Source organism: Chinchilla lanigera, unplaced genomic scaffold (assembly GCF_000276665.1).
Source record: "Chinchilla lanigera isolate Chin_1 unplaced genomic scaffold, ChiLan1.0 scaffold00084, whole genome shotgun sequence".
In the NCBI taxonomy this organism is placed as follows: domain Eukaryota; kingdom Metazoa; phylum Chordata; class Mammalia; order Rodentia; family Chinchillidae; genus Chinchilla; species Chinchilla lanigera.
The window spans coordinates 898,351-909,354 of record NW_004955485.1 but is presented as its reverse complement, the minus strand read 5'-3'; the positions used below and the strand labels follow the sequence as shown (position 1 = coordinate 909,354).

The 11,004-nt window shown below is 46.8% G+C and overlaps 1 protein-coding gene across 1 annotated transcript; it reads left to right on the top strand.

Moving 5' to 3' along the window:
• The first annotated feature begins 59 nt into the window (after positions 1–59).
• LOC102012203 (dual specificity protein phosphatase 5-like) lies at positions 60–4,727 on the top strand. Its single transcript, XM_005403917.2, has 3 exons — positions 60–65; positions 159–456; positions 3,218–4,727. The coding sequence occupies exons 1-3, from the start codon at positions 60–62 to the stop codon at positions 3,622–3,624; spliced, it is 711 nt and encodes a 236-aa protein (XP_005403974.1). The 3' UTR covers positions 3,625–4,727.
• Positions 4,728–11,004: the final 6,277 nt, after the last annotated feature.

The following is an 11,004-nucleotide window of genomic DNA, read 5'->3' as shown; positions in this document are numbered from 1 at the left end:
TTTGGGTTTTGCTGTCACTGAGTCACAAGGCAGTCACGCAGGGCAGAGAGTTTGCCAGGATGAAGGTGCCACCCACGCTCTTGGCTGAATTGCCCTGGCTCTGAACTCTCTCTACCTGGAAACCAGAAAGGGAACCTCCCACCTTAAAAAACAAATAGGTCAGAGTTGTTTTTTTTCTTCTCTCAAATGAGCAAGCTCATCCGATATTTCCTGGTTGTTTTTGTCCGTATTTCCAGGGCAGCCCAGTCGAAATCCTTCCCTTCCTCTACCTTGGAAGTGCCTACCATGCATCCAAGTGCGAGTTCCTCGCCAACCTGCACATCACAGCCCTGCTGAATGTCTCCCGCCGGACCTCAGAGGCCTGCACAACCCATCTACACTACAAGTGGATCCCTGTGGAAGACAGCCATACCGCTGACATTAGCTCCCACTTTCAGGAAGCAATAGACTTCATCGGTAGGTTCAGCCACCTTCCCTCCGCGACCCTGAGAGCCCCGTTGGAGCACACAGTTTTGGCTTTTGAGGTCCTGATGGAGGCTGTATTCCGTGAAAGAAGCCAAGTGTCTTGTGTGTGTACCCACTAAAAGCTGGAACCAAGGACAGAGCAGCCACCAAAAAGGCAGAGGGGACAACCTGAGATCCTATTAATAGGAGCTTGGATTTGCAAGATAAATGAATTAATACCATTTTCGGGCAGTACCGAGTGGCACTCTTGTTACTGTTTCTAGCTGCACGGGAGCAGAGCGTGTCTGTGTGTACTGCTCCACATGGGGAAAGCGGGGGAAGAACTTCCCTCGCTGTGCTGCTACGTAGGTTGGGGTATTTTTAAAAGCAAACAGAAGGATGGAGAGAGAGCACTACTTACGCACCGAGCCCCAAGGGCCCCGTAGCTATCCACGCTTTTGGCAGGCGGCTTTGGAGGCAATTTGTTTTGCATTTTCAGCTAATTTTGGATTACAGATAGCTTTTGACTCAAGCTCTGTGCTTTGCACATAGAAAATTTGGCATCTTTGCATCCTTTCTGCATTCTTATGAGGCAGTTGTCGTTATTCCATTGTACAAGCTCACGCGTGAGCTTTGGCTTCTGGCCCCTCTGTCTGAAAACGGCTTTGGCCTCGGGGTTTCCAGGTACTCAGGTAGCCTGGCATGTTCTCCCATGGGACCTCTTCCCACTCCCTCCATCCCCATTCCTGGGGGCTGGCCTGGCTTGCTTTTTTTTTGACTCAGATTTGCAAGTAGCACTCCTGGCCTTATGGCTGTGCCTTCGACTTCAGAAGCCTTCTCTCTTCAGCCCGCATGGTTGTTGGAATGGACATGATCTTCCTGCATCTTATCTCATGAGATGTCGGAAGCAAAAAGGCAGGTGTTGGGCACAGCGGTCATTCCTTAGTGCAGGTAGTGATTAAAGGGCCCTCTTCAGCCATGTGGTAGGCCCTGTGCTCACCACACAGTTTCCACTGCACAAGAAACGCAGCAGAGACAAAAGGCCAGGCCTATCCTCCTTGCGCCCTTGAGCCTGTGGGCTAGATCATCCCTTTGGAGCCTGAGAGGCAGCCAGAATGATGGTCTCCAGGCAGAAACCCTTGACTTGTCCTCCCTGGCCCTGGGAAGAACTTGCCATTCCCAGCCTGCTGTTGAATCACCCAGATAGCTACTGCATGAGGTCACAAAACCTGTCCCCAGCCAGTTCTCAGAACCATCCCTCGCCATCCTATGTGTGTGTGTTGTACCTGTGTTTGTGTACACAGCCACACAGCCCACAGTGTTTCAAAAGCACAGGGTGCATTTTTCCAGATGCCCTGCCCTGCAGTGGAGGAGGACAGAGGGCCCTGTGTGGAAATGTGCACTGACCCCTTCCAAAGGAAGAGGGTCATGTGCAAGGCAGGCCCCTGAGGTGTAGAGGGTTCCAGAAGCAGTGCATTCCAGGCCCTTTGCATTCACAGGTGTGGTACAGGGCCTGCTAAAAGCTGCATCCCAGAGGAAGCCAAACAGAAGAGCAAAGGAGAATAAGAGGCGTGACTGTAATCCTAGGGACCTGGGTCTCCTCTTTGAACCAGTGTACAAGGATTTTTATTTTGGGAGGTTTATTTGTACTTAACTGGAGTACTGCTAATGAACCACCCTGGGTGTGCTCTGGGTTTTTTTTTGATTAAATGGGGACTCTGTGGGGTTCCTCCCTGTCCCTTTAGAAATTTTTTACTTTTAGATGTTGCAGACTCATTTGCAAACTTCTTGAACTTAGAGCAGGTGGGTGGAGGGTAGTGAGAGGGCTGACGTTTTCCCCCTCCAGAAATCTTTGTTTTTGCATAGTGTGGCCTAACAGAGTACCAGCGATAGCTAACTTCCTGTGATGTAATTGTTTCCTCCTTAGCAAGAGAGGGAGTTGGAGAGACTGTATTTTTTGTGGTTTTGGTTTGATACGTATTCACCTTTCACCCTTTCCCATTCTCAAAAGCTGCCATTCTGTTCTGCTGGGAGGGGTAGGACAAGGAAAGGGGTGGCCCCTCCTTTTGTCATATTGAGCTAAAGAGTGCCAACCCATGGTGGCCACTTTATAGCAGTTACTCCCATTGTTGAGCAAGATGGAGTTTGCAAAAGCCATTTGTATTGCCCATCCAGCAAGTGTCACTTAGCCAGGGCTATAATTAGTGGCCGGGCATTATTTATCGTCTGTTTTTTTGTGAGAAGCCTGGGACCTGAGCCAAGCATCTTGCCCTGGCACAGCAAGACAGGGTACCCAGGGAGACCGGAAGGTCTCTACCACAGTGGGGGCTGGCTGGGTCATCGCTATTAGAATCAAACCTGGGGAGGCAAGAATTTCCACTCCAAGTCAGCCTTTGAATCTGGGATGCTCTTAGAAAGATAGGCATACCCAATAAAAATATGCATAAAATTCCAGGGATTTTCCAGTGCCATCCTGAACCTTGTCAGTGGAACTCAAATTAAGATGGCACTCCCGGAGTGGGTGTAGTGGCATAATCCTGTAGTCCTAGCACTTTGAGAGGCTAGGAGGGTCACAAGGGGACAGACCTTAGTGAGACCCCACAAGCTCTATCCTCACCAGGGGATGCGGAAGACTGGCAGATCTCATAGGACCATAGCTCCTGCACAGGCTTCATGGTGTGGTAACTAGGTCATGTCAACGTTCAGTTCTCATGCTTTAACATTGCCTCCAGATTCCGGTTTGATCGCATTCCCACGCCTTTCTTCCTTTCAGACTGTGTCCGGGAAAAGGGAGGCAAGGTCCTGGTCCACTGTGAGGCTGGGGTCTCCCGGTCGCCCACTATCTGCATGGCTTACCTCATGAAGACCAAGCAGTTCCGCCTGAAGGAGGCCTTTGATTACATCAAGCAGAGGAGGAGCGTGATCTCACCCAACTTCGGCTTCATGGGCCAGCTCCTCCAGTACGAATCTGAGATCCTGCCTTCCACGCCCAACCCCCGGCCTCCCTCCTGCCAAGGGGAGGCGGCAGGCTCCTCATTTATAGACCATTTGCAGACTTTGAGCCCTGACATGCAGGGCGCTTACTGCGCATTCCCTACCTCGGTGCTGGCACCAGTGCCCCCGCTCTCGACGGTCACGGAGCTCCACAGGAGTCCTGTGGCCACAGCCACGTCCTGCTGAGACTTGGATGGGGTCCCGGCCCAGCCCCAGGAGCAACTGTGACTTTGTTCAAGTTTGTGGACATTTCATTCCTGTGCACTACTGAAGACCTCTCTCTGTCACACTGCCCCACTGAGGCAGTGAGGGGCCCGCAGGCTTGCAGCACAGATGAACTTCAGCCTGACCTCGAGGACAGGTCCTTGGGACCGAAGGAAGGCCAAGCCATTAGGGTAGCACAGTGTGTGCTCACTACTGTACTTCCAGACCCCCTGCCCTCTCAGGACGGCCCAGTCCTCGCACCTCAGAATTCGCCTTTTCATTTCAAGCATAAGGCAATAAATACCTGCAGCAACGTAGCGGGGAGAAGTTGCTGGACTAGGAGAAAAGGCAGTTACAAAGCCAATTCATCCTGAAGGAAGCACAATTTCCACCTTATTTTTTGAACTTTGGCAGTGTCCGTGTCTGTCTTTGTTGCTTTAGGGCATAAGCTGATCCCCGCCATGTCAGGAGAGCAACCCTCTTGGGTTTGTAGGGATACGACGTGTATGCCAGTGGAAACCCTGAAATGTTTTAGGGGTTCTTTTTGGACCCAGGGGAGGCAACTGATGGAAGGTGCCAGATGTTGACTCTCCTGGGTGTCTTTTTCGCTGTGGGTTTCTCCCCTGACCTTGGACTTTGGCATGATTCTGACTCCTACTTGAACCTGTCTCCTTGCGTCTCTCTTGGGAGCAACTGGTGTCATGTGCAAAGTTTTCAGACCATAAACTAAAATCACCTCTTTGAGGTGGTGGCAGTGGGTGCCTGGAGAAGAGAGAGCCCACTGTGTGTTCCAGATCAGTGGCACTGAAAACAGTCACTCTTCGCCTGCTGTGTCCCTCTGTGTGCTTGTGTCTCATCTCTTGTGACACTTATTTTTCTCCCTGCCCCTGGGGTTATCTTCAAGCTACTGACTTCTGGGATTTACAGATTTTGCAGTGTGGTACTTCCTTTCGGTTTAGGTTATTTCTCCAGGGGAAAAGGCAATAATTTCCTAAAACCCATGTGAATGTGAAGAAAAGCAGTATGTTACTGATTGTCCTTGTTGTTTTTTTATAGTGCAAAATAAAAATAGTAAGATGAAAGCACTTCTCCATGTAGTTGGTGCGTTGGGGTGATGTAGGGATACCGTCGGACAAGCACCAACCTGCTTCACTGGATTTTATTTCCAGATGACAGTGGGGTGGGGGTGGGGTGGTGGGTGTGCAGCTGTGGGCATGAGGTACATCTGCTCACAAGTCAGGCATCTTAACCAGGACATACGTAGAATGTCGCTGTCCAACAGAGGGGCTGCTCTAAGCAAGCAAAAGTTCCTGGACATCACCCATGCAGGGAGATAGAGTGTTGCCCACTCGGGGCCCTTTACTCTCATTGCCCCAAGGCAAAGACTTTGGCTTGAACCTTAGGTTTCTCATCTGTGAAATGGGGCGAAGACAATCCTGAAGGTCCCTGGAAGTTCAAGTCCCTTGATTCCAGCTAACCTGAGTGCCAGCCTTGGGGCCAGCCTCCTCTCTCCCTGCCTGGCAAGTGGCAGACTGAGAAGACAGTGGCTAGGTGATCGTGGAGATGCGGCAAACTAGATGAAGTTTCGGTTTAAGGACCTGAGACTCCACCCCACATGTCTTTAACAAATTCTAGATACCTCCCTCAGGAGTTCCTAGGTAAATCCTTCAATGAGTGAGTTTAAATCTAAGACAGAATCACCTTGCCCTCTGCGTAAGTTCCTCTGCATTGGTGGGGAAAGGAAGGAGCAGTGTAAACTTCCCCTATCTGAGCTGCCCTGCTGTGCCCTAACTCAGGGGCCGTTCCCTAATCAGGGGAAGTGGAACTGGTTGCAGTTTGTACCACCCCAGGCAGCCAATACTTAACATGGGAACTCCAACCTACCCCTCAATTCAGAGGGCCCAAAGAGGCTCCAGCAACCACAGGATGGTCCGTGTTGGCAAATAGTAAGATGGTAGCAGAGCTCAGGGAGCCCGGCTCTCCATGAAACCTCATCTCAAAGGCCCTGCTTGAGGCCTTACTCTCTCAGGCCTTGCCTTTCCTCAAATCACCCTCCACTGGCGCCTTGGAAGGCTCACAGGTGAGGCCACTCACACCAGGAGGGCTGGATTTCTTTTGGCTGCTCCCCTCCTCTGCTTAATCCACTGGGCTTCCGTGGAGAAGATGCATTGGCAGGAAGTAAGAAGTCCTGGGGTCGAGCTCTCATCCCACCCCTCACTTTGGTGTATTGAGCTAACCTCCATCCTCTGTGGACCAGACTTCAGGTCTTGGTCTAGCTGATGCCTGATCTGTTATAGTTCCACATCTCCAGGTTGCACCCTGGAGAAGGACCGGGAAGTCCAACCATCGTACGGGCCTGTGCAGATGTGAGGGACCTCAAGCTCAGAGAGCCTGGGATAGGAAGCCTGTGCAGGCTGCAGGGTGATGTGCTAAGCCGTGTCCCACTTGCTGACATTGGATTTATTGCATTAGAGTTGTCCTCTACGGGGTGTGTAAGTCCTCCAAATCAGGCATCTGAGGATTGCTCATAAGCTGGTGAGTCACTGGGCAATAGGCTAAGTGGAGCCCCGCAGCTGGGGGTGGCTCTGGAACTCTCCACTTAATAGACTTTTTGTTAATTTCCCCTCCATTTTTGCCAAGATAGACCTTACTCTGGTTTCCAGTGCCAAGTGGGAAATTCAAGTTGGTGCTGTGCAGGTCCTTTCACCTGTGACCGGAGAGACACCTCTGTTGGTCTCCAGCATCTTCTCAGGTAGAGATGTATCCGAGAGAACAGAGATCTTTGTTCTCCACTCTGTTTTCCTTCTGTGCGTGGTCCCACTCAGGTCCACCCCATCCTGAGCTGGGCCTGATAGATGGGGACATGAGACGTGTAGGCAGCCTCAGCCTTGTATCTAGCATGCTGGAAGGGGCCCTGTGCACACACGGATTGCTTTGGTGCAAAGACCCTGGAAATGGGCCTGCTCAGGGGTGCGACCAAGTGCTGTGTTTCTCTCTGGAGTGATTCTGTCCAGAGCCCAGCCCCGTAACTGAGGCCCTGGCTTCTTGCCATAGGACCTCACCCTTGTGTCCTCGTGGTCCCCTTCTGTGGGGAACCCTGGCATGAGTAGACAGATTATTCACAGTTCCAACACAGATGCTTCTGACCCGCCATACACTGGATGTGGTTATCCACTTACGCCGAGCACCTTTAGAACCTGGGGTTGGTGGAGGAACAAGAGTCTGTGGCTCCTCCCTCCCAGAGTTCCTGATTCTGATGACTGTTCTGAACTTCCTGTCCCAGACCTAAGCTGGCTTCTGCAGTTCGACCTGTGTCTTCAGCCCCACTCCTCCCCTAGGCCCTACCTCATCCTCTCATCTCTGTACACTGCAGGCCCCAGGTCCCCAGAGAGGCCAGCCGGTAGATAGAACTGTGTTCCCGAAGATATAGTGTTTGTTAACGTTTATTTTTTCATTAGTCATGTTTGCGGTGCATAAGCATTGCATTCACCATGAAGAATTGGTGCATGTACGTAACATACCCTAATTAAGTTCTCTTGCTTGCCTTTCTATCTCAGCTGCATTTTCCCCTTAGTTTCCTGTCCTCTGCCCCATCTTTCTTTTTTCCCCATTGCTGTATCTATCTTTTATTTGACTCTATATTTAGGGTCTCTTTTATGAGGAAAACCATGACATATTTAAGCTTGTGTGTCTGATTTATTTCACTTAACATTATGGTTTCATCCATTTTCCTATCATGATTTAAGTTTATCCTTCTCTATGGCATAATAGTACTCCATTGTACTTATCCATGCATCTGTTGATGGACATATAGGCCACTTCCAAGATTTAGTTATTGTGAATTGTGCTGCTATAAATGTGGGTATACATGTGTCACTGTAATATAATGATTAACTCTTTAGGAATGATACCTAGCAAAGAAATAGCTGGATTGAATGGAATTTCTTGTTTTAGTTTTTTGAGGAATCTCCCTACTGATTTCAATAATGGTGTACTAGTTTACATTCCCACCGATAATATAGAAAGGTTATTTTTCCCCTGCAGTCTCGCCAGCATTTGCGTTATCTGCTTTCTGGATGATAGCAATTCTTTCTGGAGTAAAATGGGTTATCAGTGTCATTTTAATTTGGATTCCTCTAATGGTGAAAGACACTGAACATTTTTTCATGTGTTTACTGATCATTTGTATTTATTCTGAGAACTGTACGTTTTAGTTGCCTATTTTGTGATTGGATCTTTTATTTTGGGGATCTTATTTTTTGAGTCCTTTGTACATTCTAGCTATTAGTCTTTTCCAGAAATAGCTGGCACAATTTTTTCCCATTCTTTAGCTTGTCTCTTCACTCTGTTGGTTGTTTCCTTTGCTGTGAAGAAGCTTTTCAACTTGGTATGATCCCATTTGTTGCTTCTTTCTGTTATCTCTTGTACAATTGAGATTCTGTTCAGAAAGTTCTGGCTATGCCTATGTCTTCAAGAGTTTTACCTATTGTATCTTCAAGCAGATTAAGTGTTTCTGTTTTAATCTTTAGATCGTTGATCCATTTTGATTTTAGTTTGGTACATGGTGAGACATATGGGTCTAGATTCAATCTTCTGCACATGGATATCCAGTTTTTCCAGCACCATTTGTTAAAGAAGCTGTCTTTCCTCCAGTGTAAGTTTTGGCCCCTTTGTTAAAGATCAAGGAATTGCATGTTCTTAAAGTTGTTTCTGCATCTTCCGTTCTGTTCCAATGATCTACAGTTCTATTGTTGTTCCAATACCACACTGTTTTTATCACTGTAGCTTTGTAGTATACCTTGAAGTCCGGAATTGTGATTCCTTCTGCCTTGCCTTTGTTGCCCAGAATTGCTTTTGCCAATTCTAAATATCTTCTGGTTCATATTCCTTTTATTTCTTTCTCTTGCCTGTTTGCTCTGGCTAATGTTTTGAGAAATATATTGAATAGTAAGAGTAATAGCAGAAACCCTTATCTTTTTCCTGATTTTAGAGGGAAAGCTTTCAGTCTCTCCCCATTTAATATGGTGTTGGCTTTTGGTTTGTCAGCAAGTGGCTTTTATTAGATTGAGATAAGGTTATTCTATACTTATTTTCTTCAAGATTTTTTATCATGAATGGATGTTAGGTTTGTCAAAGGCTTTTTCTGTCAATTGAGATGATTGTGTGAATTTTTGTCCTTGCTTCTGTTTATGTGATATATCACATTTATTGATTTGTATATGTTGAACAATCTCTGCATCCTGGGATGGATCCTACTTGGTCATGATGTATGATATTTTTGATAATTTGTTGTGTCCTGTTTGCCAATATCTTGTAGAAGATTTTCACATCGATGTTCATTAAGGAGGTTGGCCTATAGTTCTCTTTTTTAGTTGGGTCTTTTTCTGATTATGGAATCAGGGTGATGCTAGCTTACAAGAATGAGCTTCTCACTACTTCTTCCCTTTCAATTTCATTAAAGAGACTGAAGGGTATTGGCATTAGATCTCCCCTAATGTTCTTATATATCCTAGGCTTTTCTTAGTTGGTAGCTTTTTGTTTCTGTTTTTAGTATTTCTTCAGTCTTCTTGCCTGATATTGGGTTATTCAGGTTCTTACATCTTCTTGATTCAACTGTGGTAGTTTATATATCTAGGAATCTACCCATTTCTTCTGAATTCTCCATTTTATTGGAGTACACATTCTCAGAGCAGTCACTAAAGATCTTGTGGATTTCAGAGTCCATGTCCATTGTGATTTCATCTTTTTTATTTTTAATTGCATTGACTTGGGTCTTTCCTCTTTTTTTTTTATAAGATTGGCTAAGGGTTTGTCTATTTTTTTGAGGTAAGGTCTCACTAAACAGTTCAGGCTAGCCTTGAACCCACTACCAACCCTAGGCAGGCCTTGAATTTATGGAGATCCTCCTGCTCTTTCCTCCCAAGTGCTGAGATTATAAGTGTGTGCCACCACACCTAGCTCATTGATTTTTTATGGCTTTTTTTCTCAATTTCATTCATTTTTGCTTTGATCTTCATAGTTTCTTTCCTTATACTAGTTTTGGATTTGGATTGTTCTTTTTCTAGGACCTTCACTAGTGTAGTGGATTGATAACTGGTGGTCAACTTATAACACCCAGCTGAACTGAGTAAGCGTGGTGCTGGGTGTGGGAGGCCCACCTAGGGAGTGTTGCCAGCAGCATAAGAGGCAGAACTGGAGAAGGAGAAGAAGGCTGTTGGGAGCTGAGAAAGGCTGTTGGAGCTGGTGGAAGCTGTAAGGAGCTGTTGGTTTTCTGGAGGAGCTCATCAAGCTGGCTTTCCTGATGAACTTGGCTGTTTTCATCCTCTGAGGAGTTCGGGACCTCATTGGCACTGAGAATGGCTTTGGTTCACTTGGGGGAGCTCTGGAACTCACTTTGAGCATTTCTTCCTGGCTCTGGATGGGAAGATGGTGCACAGCTCAGTCTTCTGGAGAAGCTTTCTGCACTGGCTTCCCTGATGGGAACTTGGCCATCTTGATCATTGGAGGAGGTTGGGACTGCACTGTTGCTAAGGATGGCTGTGGTACCTTTTTGGGGAGCTCTGGTTCTTCTGAGTGTCGCTTCCTGGCTCCAGTGCAGATCCCTCAGCCTGCTAGCACAGATCCTTCATCCCCCTGGCACAGACTTTCTAAATTCCACCACTGATCTTTGGGCCTTCACAGAGCAGATCCATGAAACAGGCCTGCATGAGTTGTTGTCGTGGGCTCTGGGCCTCCAGTTGGATTCATGGGAGGCATTGTTATGGGATCTAGGTACTCAGCCGGACTCATGCAGGACATTTCTATGGGATCCAGGCCCTCAGCTGGATTCCTTGGTCTTTGTGTGTGGGCAGATTTTCTGCACTCTTTTGTATATCATTCTTTGGGTGACTATTATAAATAATCTTAAAAATATGTGTCCTGTATTATATTGTTTTCCTTCCAAAAATATCCCCCAAACCAGCACAACTAGGTTATTTATTTGGGTTCACTCTGTTTTTCTGATGGGAGTATTTACAACTATAAATTTTCCTTTTAGGACTGCTTTCATCATGTCCCATAGGTGCCAGTATGTTATATTAGCATTATTATTTGATTCTAGGAACTAATTTCTTTCTTGATTTCTTCTATGACCCACTGACTATTAAAGAGGGTACTGTTCAATTTCCATATGTTTATATAATTTCTGTGATTTCTTTTGACATTGATTTCTAGCTTCATTGCATTACAATCTAATAATATGCATGGATAATTTCAGTTCTTTTGCATTTACTTAAGCATGCTTTAGGCACTAGCATTTTGGATAAAGTCCCATGTGCTGCTGAGAAGAATGTGTATTCTGTTTTCCTTGAATATAGATATCTA